Raw genomic sequence first — 17448 nt, 5'->3', positions numbered from 1 at the left:
CCGCTCGTCGATGAACCACGCTGTTTGTCACTACTCACTCCCGGCGACCAGGACGGTAATCAGCAGGCGTGCAGCGGTGGGGCAGTTTGAACCGTATTTCCCTTGATGGGGTGTTTTTATCCAATCCAACCCATCCTTCTGGTCAATTAGTACTAAAATCATCTCTCACTTTTGTCTTCATCATAATTAGTTCAAACCGTTGAGGCCGAGGGTAGTAGGAAATAATCTGGGGAGCTAGAATCATTCCATCACGTTTCTCACTTTACATATGGACACCCGTTATGTCGCGGAACATCCTCCTCACGGTGGTTGACTCTTCCCTTGCTTTCTCTCTCTACTGAATAAGGCAGACGATCAAGTATTTGGCCACCAACTTCGATTGCAAAGCACTGTTCTCTCGTCATTTCACAATTATGCGGTGGAAAATAATTTTGTATCCCTAGAACAATGTTCCAACGGAGTTGACGGATAATTATATTCGTGGAAAATATACATGCATAGATATAAACAGATATGTAAAGAAATGTAACAGAAGGAGTGTTGAACTGTGGCGGCCGCTTCTTACCATGTTTTATATAAACAAAGTGCCACATCTTAGACAGAGCTTGCCCCTGTGTCTGGGACCTTGTGGTTGAAGCCAAGCAAGTCAATTAGATTGTTGAAGTGGGAGTTTTTATAACTAACTAGTTATCATGTGAAATTACATTATTAATATCCAAAATAAAAAAAAGCTTTCATGAAATGTTTAGGTATTTCCCAAATGGGAATGGTGTGACAAGGGGGCCCTTTTTCTGATCGTTGTTTGCACTGTTTGACAACAAAGCCGTGTTTCTTTTCCCTCCCAGACTTTGCATTTCCATTAAATTACTCTTGGGTTTTACAGGTCTTTGTTGCTTATAAATATAGTCCTCGTGATTCTTGCATTTGACTTCGAATTATTTCCCTGACTTAAAAACTCATCCATGTCGCCATTTGCGTCACTGTGATTCATATCCCGCAACCGGCGACTGCGCGGACTGCTCTCGCGCATATTCTCTTCCTTTGGATAACCGCTCAAAAAGGTCCACTAGCGCCTTTGTTTTTGCTGTTTTTCTGTACCTATAGGCGGCAAGATTTGCCGTCCGCCATCATGGAAGCGGTGCATGGTACGTTTGACACCCCATCACATTTCTTGCAGACGTAGATAACTGGAAACAAGCTGACTTTTATATAATTTCTCAATTAATACAGAATACATAATCCCCGCCCTCCAAAACGCCAGCAAATACATTCCCCCCTCGGTCTCCCTGCAAGCCCTCTCGTACTACAGCACATTCAACACACACTTCTACACAGTGCAACAAGAATATTTACAGCCCTACGTCATCTCCCCACTATACACCCTCATAAACTCCCCACCAGACCTCCCCTCAGTCCTCATCCTCTGCGTTATCCTCTACCTCTCGCTCAGGATCCTCGACTACGCCCGTCGCATCATCACATTCTGGGTCGTACTGTTGTTCCGGCTCGTGTTCTGGGGTTCGATACTTGGTGGCGGGTATTACGTATATGTTGTCGGGTTTGAGAAGGCGTCGAGGGATGTGGGATGGCTACTAGGTGTGCTTGAGGGGTTTATTGAGGAGTTTTTGGCCAGCAGTTGGGATGGGAAGCGGGCAGGGACGGATGGTGCGTCGCCGATATATTCGCGGACGCGACGGGAGCCAGGGAGGAAGCGAACAAGTTGGGTTTGAATTTGATGGGTATTATTAGAGTTTGGGGGGTTTCTCTATATATATATACATATTAAATATTTATTATACTCCTGATTGAGCTGAGGTTGTTAGAACATTTCATTGTTTGGCCACTTCAGTACTATGTTTGCCTATTCATTTGTTTGGCTGATTGATTGGATTTTGCGAGTCTGCAATCAAGGTTGCAGGTATACTCTTTATGTTATTATAAATAGGTTTTCTTGGCAGAGAAACCATTCATAGGTGGTACTAATATATTTCCAAGCTGAAATCCATCGTATCAAATACAGGAAACCCGTTCTTCCAGTCGACTTCCGCTTGGTTGCGCACAGATGCTGGGAAGGTACCTTCTTTTGATATGGATACTATCCTTGCTCCCAAAGGAGGTAAAAGGATGCCTGGCGCTGTTAGGTAATATCAGAAGGATATATAATTTGATTGTCCAGAGGTTGCGAGAGCACAAACCCGCAAAACCCCCGTAGACAAGACTGGCAAACATTGGTCAATCTGTTTTTACTCGTCACATTCAAGTCGTCCTTCTCTATTCCTTCTTCACTCCATATCCACCTCCTGCTCATCAGCTGGCTCCCTCGGTTCCTGTGCTTCATGGAACTGTATCGCATCATCGATATAGCTCAGCACACTACCAATGCTATCCTCGTCTTGAACATCCAATTTTAAAAACGACACCATGCTGAAATCATCTATCAGCTGACCAACAGCCCGATTAAGTCGTTTAAAGGAACTCCCACTCAACAGTGCATTCGTAGACAACGGGTCCTCCGGGAAGTGTGCAGTTTCTTCATCATCCACATGTCCTCCGCCGCCTTGGTTCTCTTCGTCTAGTAGTTGCACGTCCACAGCTGTGAAGCGCTTCAACTCTCTTTTCCCAATCACCCCCTTAACCTGATCCATCTTGCTCAAGATATTCACATGCGGCATCTCCAACATGATCATCGCAGACATTGCGCTCAATGCGCCTGCGAAGAACTTGGCGCGATCCACAACAAATGTGCTCTCTAACAGATACGCAGCGCAAAGAGAAATATTCAACGGCCCCGCACGGGACAGATACTGTATTAACGAAGGAAGTAGCGGGATGTGTGTATATAGCTCAATCTGGCCGGGCATGTCGAAGATGATTAGATATTCGTCGCTCAGCGGGTCGAGAGCCTCCGTTAAGAAATCGAGGTTCTGCAGGAGGAATTCGAAGCAGTACATTAATCCGCCATTGGGGCCTAGACCAAGCTCTTCCATTACATCTTCTAGGGTGATTAGTTCGCGGACATCGAGGTCTGGTTCGAAAGCGAAGGTTTCAGCGGCCGGGTCGAGGTTGACGTAGAAAGAACTTCGACGGTTGTTTTGGAGGTGTTGGATGAGGGCGGCGCAGAAGGTGGTTTTGCCGGCACCCGCTGGGCCCATGACGAGGACGCCAAATTTCGACATGGCGGAGAGTGGTGGTGATATCTATATAGTTACTGTGTATGAGGATATATATGTGATATATTGCGGATGAATCGTGAGGAGGCGTTGAGCTGCTGAGGCTGCTAGTGCAGGCGGATCTAGGCGTTGTGGGTGTCAGAGGCTATCATGGTGTCAGAGCCGCTCTTAGAATCAATACTAAAGCATGAGCTATAGCAATCATCCTAATCCCCGACGTCATCTCCTATGAAACGCTGCATAGAAAGTGTTCTTCTCATTATCTCTTCAGTCTTTTTTTCCGCAAGAACCATGAAAAGACAATTATGCCGCTGTCCACCGCTGTCCCAAAGCGGCGATATTGCGATGGCAGCCGCCACTCTCAATTGGGTCTAGCCCAGTGACCGGCACTACGATCAGCCGGTTCCCCCGCCGCCTTTCCAGTGTTTTTTGCCCAATTTTTGGATTTTCTCGTCTCTTTTTTCTTCACCAACACTCCTTTTTTTTTTTTTTTTTTTTTTAACCAACTCCTCTTCTCCATATGTTTATCTTCATTTCCTCCTCTTTCCCTCCTCATTATCTGAATATCCTCCTGCATCGACCTTTACCTATTTTTCTCTTGTCGCCTGTCCCTTTTATTTACATTTAGCCTCCGCATTCCTCCGATTCCCCTCTCTGCAGTCCACAATGGGCAGCATTCAGGACGGCGCCCCACAACAGGGGACTTTCCTGTTCACCTCAGAAGCCGTGGGCGAAGGCCACCCTGATAAGATTGCGTGAGTATGCTCCGTTTAAAGTTAGTCTTGTAGAGACGAATTAATCAATCATCCTTTCGTAGCGACCAAGTATCTGACGCTGTCCTCGATGCCTGTCTCGCTGAGGATCCTCTCTCCAAGGTAAATTGCGGAAATCCTTCTGCCACTCCAAAGATAAGACATCGGAGGAAGTTTGCGTTTCAATTCTAACATGAATGGCCAGGTTGCTTGTGAAACCGCCACCAAAACTGGTAGGTTCCATTGTTTCATCATTTGTACTGGGCTTCGCGTATCCTAACAGTCCGGTTTATGTATGATTATGGTTTTCGGTGAAATTACTACCAAGGCCCACCTCGACTACCAGAAGATTATCCGAAATGCCATCAAAGACATTGGCTACGATGACTCCTCCAAGGGATTCGACTACAAAACCTGCAACGTCCTCGTTGCCATTGAACAACAATCGCCAGATATTGCCCAGGGACTTCACTATGATGAGGCTCTGGAGAAGCTTGGAGCTGGTGACCAGGGTATCATGTTCGGATATGCTACCGATGAAACCCCTGAGTTGTTGCCTTTGACCCTTTTGCTGGCTCACAAGCTTAACAAAGCTTTGAGGGATGCCCGCGTAGACGGGACCCTTCCTTGGCTGCGACCTGACACCAAGACCCAAGTCACCATCGAGTATGCGCATGACAATGGCGCAGTCAAACCCTTCCGAGTGGATACTATCGTCATGAGCACTCAACACAGTGAAGACATCACCACTGAAGAATTGCGAAAGGAACTCCTCGAAAAAATCATCAAGAAAGTTATTCCCACCAACCTCCTCGACGACCGCACTGTCTATCATATTCAACCATCCGGTCTTTTCATTATCGGTGGCCCTCAGGGTGACGCTGGTCTCACAGGCCGGAAGATCATCGTCGACACCTACGGTGGATGGGGTGCCCACGGTGGTGGTGCCTTCTCCGGCAAGGACTACTCCAAGGTTGATCGCTCTGCCGCCTACGTTGCGCGATGGATTGCCAAGTCCCTCGTTAACGCAGGCCTTGCCCGCCGTGCCCTCGTCCAGCTTTCCTACGCCATTGGTATCGCTGAACCCCTCTCCATATTCGTCGAAACGTATGGCACTTCATCAAAGTCGCAAAGCGAATTGGTCCAAATCATCCGTAACAACTTCGATCTCCGCCCTGGTGTCATTGTGAAGGAGCTCGATTTGGCGAAGCCCATCTACTTTCAAACCGCCAAGTACGGCCACTTCACTAACCAGAGCTTTTCGTGGGAGAAGCCCAAGACCCTCAAATTCTAGATGTCTCTCCTTTCCGTCATTTCAAAACGACACGACGTCTCACGACTGTCACGATTTTTTGCTTTGTTTCCAACAACTCAAAGCTCCCGGTATAGACTACACGAAAGGGTGTTTCTAGTGTTCGAATTGTTTCCATTTTCTTCTCACACCTTCTTTTCTTCTTTTTCCTTTTTTCCATCTACATGCATGTTTGAGCCTCCTCAAGTAAAGGGTTCTGGAAGAACAATTCAACATATGATACTAATTTCATGACTTTGATTTCACGATTCATTTCCAGGGCGTTTGCAGAGCAAAAAGTTTTCAACATCTTTTTCTCCATCGGGCAAGGATATATAGAGGGACAGGCTTTTTCCAAAACCTCTTTTTTTCGTCCTTAATATTTGTGGTAGTTTTCCACATGTCTCATTTTGTCTTAATGGATGGGGCTAGGGTCCAGCTTTTGAGTGTTAATGCTCACTGGAAATGAAGGAAAACCATCTCGGTATGGCATGCTGTTTCTGAGTGAAACGAACTGCACATGTACTCAATTCTACAATACACGAGCTGAACGTACATACCTACACAAGTAGGCAACGATGTCTCGTAATTGAATGTGCCGATTACGAAGCAGAAGATATATCACTTTTATCCACTTTTTCCACTACTGTAACCTACCATTAGGGAACCTGTGTAAATAGTAAATGTAGTAAAGTGCTCTGCAAAGAGTGCTATAAACAGTAGTGCGCATGGAAGCTTTCCCGTGCTTTCGTCCCTGCCCGCCTCTCGTCAGCCACGTGACCATGTCGGGAAATGGGCCGACGCCTTCCAACACGCGACAAATACTTCACAGATATTATAGCAGAGCCTAACAGTTCAACTCCTCCAATTCAAAATCGTATGTGTGTGTATGCTATGTACCTTTATTATATTCCCCCTTCCCTTCATTCTTTTTATATAACCAATTTTGTCCATGTAAAATATAGCATTATGCTTATTCCGTCGCGTCGATATTGAATGGATGGCATCTCATTCTCGACCTGCCGTCCTTGAACCGGCATCCTCGACTCTATTAAACGAGTTAAAGGGTTCATCACCACAGTCATGGAAACGGAGAAAATTATCCCATGAATCCGATATTACAAAGAATACTTTTTGCTCTGCATTTACTATCAGAGTATGTCTTCACAGCTGCTTTCCCTTCCCCTTAACACCAACATTAATAATAATCCCGGACACCCTGAGTTACGGGAGACACAAATTAGCTCTATATTTTAGTTACTTTCACATATCAAATATATAGCTAACATACCTTCACCATCGGATAGCCCCACGGTTCTTCCCAATTATCAGAAACCCATCTCATCTTAGCACCACTTGCCCTCATCCCCCGATCAAGGCTCCCACTCTCATGGCTCGATCCATGCCCCCGTTCCTCTCAACGCATACAATCTGGCAGATTATTCGTCGCCAACATCCCAACGCTAGAACAGGACCTTCAACAACAGCAGCAACAACGACAGGAACAGCGAAGACATGAGCCTGTTGTTCTAGCAGCACGGCTAGTTGGATCTGAGGGTGCCGCTCTACGATCTCGAGTCGCGAGGAATGCGGGTGTGCGTGAAGAATTTTATGTCGTGGAGAGGGTTAAGCGGGGGATATATGCTGTCTGTGCGCTGGGGAGCTGGGTAGTGGAGGGGGATTTGATGGTTGCGGCGGAAGGGTTCCAGAATGAGAATGGGTTGAGCAGTTGCGCTTTCTTGCAAGGCTCCAAGGAGGAGGATATTGTTGATGATAAGGGTGAGTGGGATTGGTTAGAGAAGGCAAAGATTTTTGATCCTGTTGATTCCGGAGTTTGGGTTAAACGAAAGGCGGCGAAGGTGTCTCTTGCTTTTGAGTCGGAGCCTTGTAAAAAGAAATCGGTTCCAACTCTCAGTCCTGAAACGAGTGGTGTGAGTTCGATTTCTGAGCTTGCCAGTACATATGACGAGCAGCTTGATTTGAGGGACATCAGCGTTGTGGAAGCAGATGCGCAGCATAGCAGCCAGTTGGCAGATCCTTTGTTGACGTTGGGAACCGCTACCCCAATCGACCTACAGGCTCCAGAGGCTGGTTTTCCTTCATGCGAATCTGCGGAGCCTAAAGTTAATCAATCTCCTCGAGAGCTCCTTGATATCCTTAGGTCTAAATATCTTGAGGCATTATATATTTCGAAGGTGTGTGTTCCAACCCACCCCCATATTCCTGATGTTCCGCGATATCAACATATACTCATTTCTCTAGACTTCCGTGGCATATTTTGCGAAGGGACCTCTTTCTCGCGCTCGTGCTCTTTTCCAGTCTTCGAGCAAGGAATCTTCCTTGAAACCCATATATTTGTCGAGTTTCTATCGGGAGTGCATACTCCCTGTGAAAAAGGTGGATATCAAGTATAAAGACTCTCTTCCAGAAGCGATACAAAATATTCCTATAGGAATGTCGGACGATGAAGGTCCAGTGAACACAACCACACTAAGGAAACGTAAAGGCAAGAAGGCAAAAATTGGGAAAAATGGGCTATATCCAGAGGAAACCGATTTTATTATGAAGTGGTGGAAGAACAGGAGTTTTTCAGAAGCTTCTGTTCCTCGTAAGTCGTCGAGGCAGGAGGAAATGAAACGGTTAATCGGCGATTTACGAATGCGTGAAACACAATTGCAGGTTCTATTGATACTCGAGACGATATACTTGGAAGCTTCTGCCGGAAAATCTTGTCTGGGGTTATCTTCGACAGAGACACAGGTCATCCAGGCTACGAAGAGAACCAAGGAGGAAAAACAGCAGGATTTGAATGTGTTACTTGAGTTGCTAGTTGACAGGCTATGTATCTGGCATGCTGTGAGCTTCGGCGACCTCCTGCACACTGAATCAGCTAGCAGCACTGGAAACAATGAAACCACAGGAAAGTCTGCCGAAAACGATAAACTTCGAGATTTTTGCACAGAAGTCATTATTCCGTTTTATGCTGGTCGTCTCCCAGATCAATGCAAAGCCATTAGTCGCAAACTGGGCGGACCTGTTGCAATTTCGCCGTCTCGCCCTGTTGCGATCTCTCACCCAAAGTCCGGAAGAACAGCACAGCCCGGAGCTTCAGTAAAGAGAACTCGTAGCCAAAGATCACAGCAACGTACCCTACAACGTGTGCTGACTGATGAAAAACTAGCTTCAAAGAGCAGGGCGCCATCACTCTCACGTTCCAGCAGTGGCCCAAGCATACCTGGATTAAAACGTGAGGTCAGCGAACCACCACTATTGTCTTTGATTTCTGGCGCACGTGGCGGAATCCAGAAGCCGAAACGTGTGGATAATCGCGAAGTTGACCTTGACGCAGTTGCTAAGCAGCACGAGATGAAACTGAAGAAGATGAATTCGCTTCTGGATCAGAAAAGGGAGCTAGATGCGGCTATCGTGGCGCTGAGAAAACCCAACAGGGAACTCGTCGCGAAAGAGTTTGTGGAGACGGCGGAAAAGCGTGTATCCACTGGCAGCTCTAGGAAATCGAAGAATCCTGTACGGATCCCAAATGGCCAAGGGGTGCAGGTTATGGCTACCCCTAAAGGCTTGAAGAAAAGAGACTGTATTAATGGTGGCGACAACTTAATGCGTATGCCCAGGGGTCTGACTTCTTCAAACGAGAAACCCACCCCTTCATTGGCGTTAAGTAACGATATTCAAGTTATCCCATCCTCTTCATCGCGCCCCAGCCATCTCTCTGAAAGACAGCCTCTCTCTTCGCGGCGAGCACCTCAGGATTCTGTCCACGAAACGCCCACGAGAATGGCATCACGGCCCTCTCGTCTCTCGAATGGTGGTATTGCCGACAATGACTTCGACTCAACTCCAGTCCCTAAGCAATCTAGCATTTTATTCAAGGTCCCCAAGCTACCGGAAACGAAACGATCATTTGCGCCTGCAGAAACGTCACCGATTGTATTGCGGAAAACTAAATCATTTCCTAACCTTGTCCACAGTGGCAATGACTACGACTATGACAACAATAACAATGACCATTATAATAAAAACCCCAGTGTCCCTATGAATACCCCGGCCTCATTAATCCAAGAGACCCCTCCCCGCCCTAGATCCTCCTATCTACCTCCTTCATTAAATAAAACACCTGCTTTCGCCCGCTATCATAATAGACAGCAGCAACCGATAATTTTCACAACGCCTATAAAGATCAGAAGCGGTACTGGATCCAAACCCACATTTTCAGGTACACAACACGACTCTTGTCTGAATCCTACTGCCAAAATGAATCATTTCACGGTAGACGCGACGCCGGAGAAGTCTATCTACGACCAATTAGGCTGGAATGATGAAGATGATGATTTATGACCTTGCATTACCTTGACTCTCTCTGTCCCTCTCTCTTTTCTCAATGACTAGAGTTGGAGTTGGAGTTTTGTGAAGTGGTTTCTCTTTCCCTTGCATGTCGTAATTATTATTTATTTATTTATTTATTTATTAATTATTTGTTAAATTTTCCTTTATGTTCTTCGGGAGAGAGGTGGCTAGAGTACTCCAGATAGAGTCAAGGGTTTGGAGTTTTTGTTTGGAGTTAGCTTGTGTTTGTGTTTTAGCTTCGCATATTGTGTCTTCTATTTTTCTTTTTTCCCTTCTTTCTTTCTCTCTTTTTATTTATTTTTTTTCTTCTCAAATTGAATAATGGTGGCATAGATATAGAGAGTAAATTATGAATTCATGGATTATATATATACAAATTCAAGATAATGAAGATGAGTGGTCTACAATAGTTATTGGATTCTTAAGAAACCAGCTCTTGGGGTAAACAAAACTTGCTGCTCAGTTGCCATGAAAGAAGTCTTCATTATACTGAGAGTTTTAGGTGTATGAACTTTACTTAATAAGACGCGGGAACTCAATTCCTCTTGTTTTGGGAACTTCAAGTGTCATGTTTTCCACAGTGAATAAGTAATATTACTAGAGATTCTCTGCTTGCTGACGACATTTACAGTGATCTTTAAGGTTTGTACTAAATTAAGCTTAAACAATTTCCCGAAAGCTCCATTGTGGGCCCTTGAACCTGGGGCTCTGGATGAGTGCGGGATTCTACCATGGGCCGGTTAACATTTATGCTTTCTTATTGGGCCATCAAGAGTAATTATTATGGATATCGCCCCGCTGCAGTCCATCGACTTGTCTTTGTCGACATTGACTCCCCGAACTTGACAAGCCACTTCATCTTCGCAGATTCCAAAAAACCCCACTGGAAGCAACTCTTGAATCGCCCCGCATCCCCTAATCTCTCCCCTGCCTATTGATCGAAAAATCTCACCGCTTCTTTCACTCTTCGCAATAGTGCTGGTTAAAGTCTTTCTGGAGGAATTTGCCTCTTTCTTTCCCGTATATGTTCCTTTCATTTGACGGCTGGTGCTTCAACACTCACCTTTGGGCATCTTTGGGAGCCTTCTCTATTGCTGCTACTGTTCTTTTGAAAACAGCTATTGCTCTTATTTTTAACCTCTGAAATCTGGATGGAATAAAGGGGACTTGATTTGATATGATCCGTACTTTAAACAATAAAGACGCTAACTCCAGGGAGTTGATTGTTGAATTGAGCATATCAAGTGCTCATCTATTTGGTTCCTGTGAACCTTCGGTGATTTCAGAATGAAGTTTCATGCTTCCATTGCGGATCTTTAAATTAGGAAATAAAGAGGTGAGAAGCTTTTCATGGAGCCTTCAGTGCACATCTTTTGTCCTCATTTGATGTCATGTTTTAGGCTATCTTCCGTCAAAACCTTGACTGGAATACCCGAAACCTACGGGGCTGCCGTCCTAATATTTAGGCACGGTGGAAAGGTAGGGGACCCGGTGGGAATTATCGGAGCACGTGATGCTGCTTGGCGTCCAAGCGAATCCAACCTTCGCGAAGGTTTCAAAACACCCGAGGATATGATATGATCGACAACTACGGAGTATGAAGCCTTCGAAAACAGGTGAACCATATCAACTGCGAATTTGGTTTCCGATGCAATCATTATATAAAGTTTGAGCTTCCTTTATTGAGGGGGTGAAGGAAGCAGCTCTAGACGTTGAACAAGAACTGCAATAAAACACCTTTTAAACCAGTGATGTTAATTATCAAAGGCTTGCTCACCTGAACCCACGTACGTACATACGTATCACTAGCTTTTTGAGCAGCTTGCTAACTACATAGCTATCCAGATACATATTGATTTCCCTGATGTAATGGCATTGAAAAAGACGATTACTAAACGCTCTGGCGACGTAAAAACCCCCAGGAAATTCACATCAAGCCAACCTTGTTGGCTGGGTCAGACCTTTGTAAGACATATCGACAGCAGACTGTGGTCTCGAAATCAAGCACTAGTCCCTTCTTATCTGGCATATTGACATTGCCATCCATTTCTGGCTGGTGTGAACAGATTCTTTATTGCTGCTTGTGGAAAATGTTTTACTGCACAATAGGTAGTGTGTGTCGTATACCCCCCTGAAAGGCTAGAATCCTCGAACGCAAATCATATTTCTCTCTTCTTTCCATATCCGAGAGTCCTGCCAATGGACCGCTGACCAGGATGGATAATGCCCAAGTTGAACTGATCAGAAATCTTCAGTTGATTCTGTGTCCTCCTCATTGGTTATTTGAATTCGCGGAGCCTAGGCAGTTATTACATCATCTCCAGTTTGTTCGTTGTACATACGAAACCTCGGAAAGTGCCTAGGGGATATTGTCGCAGCGTCAAGTCATATAGTGGCTGAGTTACTGAGAGCTTCTCAAGCTACTACGCCAACTCTGAGCGGTTAACAACTCAATCGTTGAACTCCTAGTCGTGGTTGAATTGCAAAAATTCACACCGAATTGCGACATTGGAAGATAATACCTCATTTGTATGTCAAACCACTGCTGCTTTATGAAAATTTGTGCTGTTAACGTTGCTCGTGATCCTTTTCCGAGAATGAAAAGCTATCACTATTCCTGTAAGACATGGAAACCCCGGAATATAAGCTGTCTTCCTTGCTCTGATCCACTATATCAAGTATACCCGGCCCCTGGGTGGAGCAGAAAACCACGGCGAAAGCCGATTGCCTGACACTATTTGGCGGTATGTGCGCTATTTTGTGAACAAGTGAACTTTCACAAGTGGCACCGATCCAGTGCGGATATACCACTCCTTTTGGATTGGCCCATTTAGAAGTCTTTCCAATAGCGCTCATGGAGGGAAGCTTTTGGCTTATCTATTCCTTCGTGGCTTCCTTTTGGTAGCAATCTCCGCAATTGGCATAATTTTAGTAAGTCGTCAAGTTAATCTCCCCCTTAGAGATTGCGATTGAGTCCGGAATCCGATCCCGCAATACGAACTGGAGATACCAGACATTTCTTAAGTCATTACTTTTGGCTTTCGTTAGTTATATTGCTTACGTTACTGTGTTTTACCTCGGGCTTCATTGACCTTCTTCTGTTCCATCCGTCACATCGAGGATGTAACAGGCCCCATAAGGAGAAGGAGAAGGTGGTAGGAGAAAATCGGCCGACGCCCCTGACATTGCGTGCTCAACCTGCATCGGGTCCAGGTCGTGTCACAATCTACTCTTCAACTTCTCCCTCTTTCCATTACACCTAAGGCAAATGTGAAAATGAAATGATTATGACTGATCTATGGCGGGCATGCCGTTGGTTGAGAACAAGAGACTTTCTTTTCCATATATGTCCCAATATCCAGATACACATCTGTCAAATGAGCTGGACGATAATGTGCTAAAATAATCATGCAGAAGTCCTAAATTGATATCAGAAAACCAGAGCATCGTCCTGGGAAGCAGGATAATCCATATCCGGTTGTGCCACAAACGTGTCGCAGCTCAAAATTCAAACGACAAAACTCTCTGTTTCGGCCTAACTGTGGATGATATTCTTCGCACACTAGTTTCTGCCACAACGTGGAAACATGGCAGGGTGGGATTCTCTCTGAATTCTTATAACCATAGAGTGTCAAGCTTGCGGGAGTTCCCGCTCCCCAAGACTCCCCTCCCCCGAGACTTATATTGGATGCAATTTCGCATCTGATAAGAAACTATGGGAAAGATTGTCCTAGCCGTTCAAAACCAGTTTCAGTCTCCACTGTGACAATTCTCTAATTGTTTTCATGAGATACCAAACAGTGCAGGTGAAAAGGTAGCTGTGGGAAATTTTTAATTATGCAAGATAGGCAGCAACCTTACAGTCAAAAGCTTGCCGAATTATCAAAATACGAATTTGAAGTCGAAGAGTGGGAGCCACATAGTCACCCTTATGAAAGGAAAATAAGAATTGGCTTGCTCGTCGGCAATCACGCTAAATTGTCAACTTTCCATACATTGGAGAGTATCAATTCGTTACCTTGAGTTGTCAAGCGCGCTGGTTACCCAGCATATTGGCTTTACTTCGCTGAGGGGTTTTCTCCCAAGCTCGAAAGATTATCAATTTTGCCTGTTATCGAACTCTCTTGCTGAAATTTCAATTTTCACTTGCGAAGGTATGTTTCCATTTTCATATTCTGAAATATTAATACACCATTCGCATATCTAGGTAGATGTATCAATTTGCCTGGCGGGACGAAAACCATTTACCTCTGAATATGACAGCAGTTCCACAAAACGCTACGATAAAGTATATTTAATAGTGCACTCTCCATTGTCGACTACTACTGAAACACGGTCTACATGCCCCTGGCAACAACACACATTGCACAAACTACAGAGTTTCCATCCGAGCCTCTGATGTAGGTCCACTCTCGCCTGAATACGCAAAATAACTCACCCTAAAATTCCATTTTCTCACAAATCGTCAAAGAGAAAACAATAAATATGTCATTCGCTTGTCAACTAAATTCAGCGGGCCTCATTTTCTGAATCCCATGACCCATGCAGCGCTAACTATAGCAAAGCTTATAAGGTCGTGTGCTTCCTCCTGAGGTCCTTGGAGGCTAAGCTTGAAGTATCTAAGGAGAATGAGGAATTAAAGGCTGGGAGGAATACACTCCGAGTGGGTTTGTTCGGTTATTTCTCGTTGCTTTTATCATATATGCAAATAGAAAAGCTGCCGGTGTCTTTTATACTTCTGTCCATACTGTCATTCAAAGGCCGATTATCCGTGGAAATCCAAGTTTCTGATATAGCTAGCTTACCCTTCGTACCATTCGTGGTATCGAGGCAACATGTCATTGCATGACGTAGGAACAAAGTTTTGTCAGGAAGGCCCTATTTTAATCTTGCATATAAGGCGAATAAATTGCCAGAGTGGGCATATGTATGTTGAAATAATGACAACATGTTCAGGGCAGAGCCCAAACTCCTCACTCCTATGCGGAGAATCGACGTCTTCGCTGAGAGTAATTGATATAAAATTCTTCAACGAAAACACAGCTCGCACACCAAATGATCCTTAAATAGTCAGATAAGATCAGATTGACAAACGCACCTAGCTGTTCCATGGCAAATTATGAAAGGGATCGAACTGAAACGACTCCGAGGTTCTGTGCTATCAATACGCCGAAAGGAGAAATATGAACCGTCCAGACAATGGTCAGATGAGGGTATAAATGTCTGATTAAAACACAGGGTTATAGTTTCTTCTGTTTGCCTCATGCACCTATTGTCTCAAGGGCTGGAAGCTTTGGAGAAGGGCTTCTTCCACTAGCCGACGGGTGAGGTTAAAAGAAAGCACCTGGACAGCAACCGACCATGGGAACGGGGGACCGGGGGCCGGGGAAGGGAAGACTGGTTTATGCTTAACTCTCATTCCTGGAGGGATGAGGGACATGGGGTCGAAAAATGATGGCAAAGATGTGACGCCTCAGATTGGACCCCGCTTGTATCAATCCCGCTTGTAAAATTTCTCTTTCAAAACATTTTCCCACTGTGAGAGGATAAATACAAAAGAAACAGAACATCTTCAACTGTAAAATATCCCATTCGACAGCGTACCAATATCGATTTCACCACTCATTTCCTCTGTGCAATCAATCCTATCCTATCTCCGTGTTCAGGAACCAAAACCCTCAAAAAATGATACGTGAACCCGGCTCCCCTAGTGGCATTGAAAGCTGTCTCCTCGCTCTCCTCGTCCTCATGTCACTCCGTACCTACATAAATCGAATGCAGTGACAGGTGACACACCATTGCTGTATCCCTTTCGAGATTATTATCGTCCGACCTACAGGGAAAAATGAATGAACTTCGTCAATGGCTCTGTCCCCCACTCACACGCATAATCTCCGTGCTTTAGATACCGCCGCACACATGTTCCAAACCCAGCACCCAAGCATCTTAGGGAGGACACACATGAACTACTCAGGAGCGGGAGTAGATCTCCTGATACTCATAGCCGCTCGCGGTGCATAACTAAGCCCTCCCTTGGTCGGAGTTTCAAATAGAGTCGAGTCAAATTGAAACACAGCACAAGGCAGACAAACAACCCCCCTGAACCTCTCATCTCAACGAGTTACGACAACCACTGAACCCCACGCCGTGATATTCGTATGGATCGATATTTATCAAGAAAAAAATCGAAAGGAATCAGCTTGCAATGGCACAAGGGGCCCTTTTTGCTTGTGCTGCCTTCGTTCGTATATTACCTTCCGGAGCATATTCCGAAAGATGTGCTCCGTGGTGGTATACGATGTATCACCAAGAGCGAATCGTCCGATCTCCGATTTTTTCTCTATCATCTCATCGTTGCACAGCACAAACTCAAATACGACTAAGTTCACAGCTCCATAGTTAGAATAAAGAGCAACGAACCCTATCGACTAGTCAACAAATTATTTGCTCCGTACTCCGTTATTAGACGGATATTCCACCACATCAAGTCAGAATTGTTTCGGTTCCAATATTCAGTTTTCCCCCTTCACCGATATCAATTAGGAACTGGAATGGTGAAGAACAGAGATCATATCAGAGATCTCTTCCTGTCTGATACTTTTTTTAGCTACGCTGCTAACCCCGGTCCGCCGGGGGGGGGGGGGGGGGTTATTTTTCTTTTCCGGATGCGTTTTCTTACCTCATATACAGCAGCTCCATGCTGTTCATACATTCCCTCTCTAAGTTTTCTATGCGCTCGTCCGCGGGAAAACCGCAAGTGGCTAGATTGAAAACTCTTGGCCGCCTCTCACCCGCACACGGACAGGCTGATTTAAAAAGTTCCTGGAGCCAAAAGGAAAAAGAAAAATCCCCGCGTTTGAACGGATAAATCCTTGCACCCTAGGGTTGACTTATATACCTCTTTTCGTCGGATCACCACACTTAGTCTTGAGCTTTTCACTTCAGTCTTGCAGCCCAAAAAAGAAAAAAAAAAAATTAAGGAAAAGAAGAAGGGAAGAAGAAGAACGAAGGGCAAAGCCGATAATAATACTGAAATTTAGTTGGAAATTCAGAATATGATACAGAGGAAACATGAAGCCAAGAGTCCATGATTGATGGATGGCACAATGCTACAGGGCCACGATCACCGTTCCAGGGGGGGGGGGGGGGGGGGGGGCGCGTTTTGGGCGCCCAACGCCTTGTCAGGCTTAGACGGGACCCATCTGCTTTTGGCTTTTGCGGGTTAACTTTGGCTTGAATTCTTTGGGCGGCGGGTGTTGGGACGCCTTGGAAGTTTTGCTTGGTGGAAGGAGAGAGTAAGTAGCGGAAATGTGTGCTGTAAGCTATTTTATCACGGCTTTAGAAGTTAAGAATGGCGCGAACAATCTTCGCGACCGAAATGCGATCGAGCTATGATTGGCCAGGCCACGGAAAAGCCTGAATTACCTCACTAGGGGGGAGTAGTTAGCGTGCATGCAGCTCAATCTGGGCGCTTCAAAAACACGATTGATTATGCGGAGAGAAGAGAAAGACTACTCCTGTGTTTCGAAGTAAATTGCAAATGCAACGATAAAACTATGGATAAAATCTCTCACTATTGTCGCCCCGCGTGTACTCGGTACATGCGCACACGGACCTGATGATGTGGGACGGGGAGGTACAGTAACAGGAGTACAATGATGTGTTTTAATCGGGCCCTTGTACGGTATAAATCTTGCAGGATGAAGGCTGGGGGCGGCGCGCGGCAGGGGACTTTTTTTTTTTTTTTTTTTTTTTTTTTTTTTTTGCCCTTCTTTTCTTTGACTTTTTTGTGTAAGAACCTTCAGCGTCAGGGATACCCCTTCATATTTGCGCTCGACCTCTGGCGAAACACTGCTCCCCCTTCTCCCCC

At 45.3% G+C, this 17448-nt stretch overlaps 4 protein-coding genes across 4 annotated transcripts; 3 read left to right on the top strand and 1 right to left on the bottom strand.

The window, feature by feature from the left end:
• Window positions 1-1129: 1129 nt before the first annotated feature.
• PAAG_02903 (hypothetical protein) lies at window positions 1130-1730 on the top strand (the record flags this gene model as incomplete). Its single annotated transcript, XM_002795381.2, has 2 exons — window positions 1130-1145; window positions 1231-1730. The coding sequence occupies 2 exons, from the start codon at window positions 1130-1132 to the stop codon at window positions 1728-1730; spliced, it is 516 nt and encodes a 171-aa protein (XP_002795427.1).
• Window positions 1731-2282: 552 nt separating this feature from the next.
• Window positions 2283-3176, bottom strand: PAAG_02902 (transcription factor fet5; the record flags this gene model as incomplete). The annotated part of the gene is made up of 1 exon (XM_002795380.2): window positions 2283-3176. One exon carries the CDS (start codon window positions 3174-3176, stop codon window positions 2283-2285), a length of 894 nt encoding a protein of 297 aa, XP_002795426.1.
• Window positions 3177-3836: 660 nt separating this feature from the next.
• Window positions 3837-5216, top strand: PAAG_02901 (S-adenosylmethionine synthetase; the record flags this gene model as incomplete). The annotated part of the gene is made up of 4 exons (XM_015844789.1): window positions 3837-3925; window positions 3988-4045; window positions 4128-4193; window positions 4251-5216. The coding sequence occupies 4 exons, from the start codon at window positions 3837-3839 to the stop codon at window positions 5214-5216; spliced, it is 1179 nt and encodes a 392-aa protein (XP_015701867.1).
• A 789-nt stretch (window positions 5217-6005) lies between these two features.
• Window positions 6006-9569, top strand: PAAG_02900 (hypothetical protein; the record flags this gene model as incomplete). The annotated part of the gene is made up of 4 exons (XM_015844788.1): window positions 6006-6090; window positions 6179-6369; window positions 6521-7408; window positions 7476-9569. 4 exons carry the CDS (start codon window positions 6006-6008, stop codon window positions 9567-9569), a joined length of 3258 nt encoding a protein of 1085 aa, XP_015701866.1.
• Window positions 9570-17448: the final 7879 nt, after the last annotated feature.

The sequence above is a fragment of the Paracoccidioides lutzii genome, assembly GCF_000150705.2.
Source record: "Paracoccidioides lutzii Pb01 unplaced genomic scaffold supercont2.6, whole genome shotgun sequence".
NCBI classification, from domain to species: domain Eukaryota; kingdom Fungi; phylum Ascomycota; class Eurotiomycetes; order Onygenales; family Ajellomycetaceae; genus Paracoccidioides; species Paracoccidioides lutzii.
Note: the sequence above shows the minus strand (reverse complement) of the source record. Positions and strands in the feature narration are given on the sequence as shown.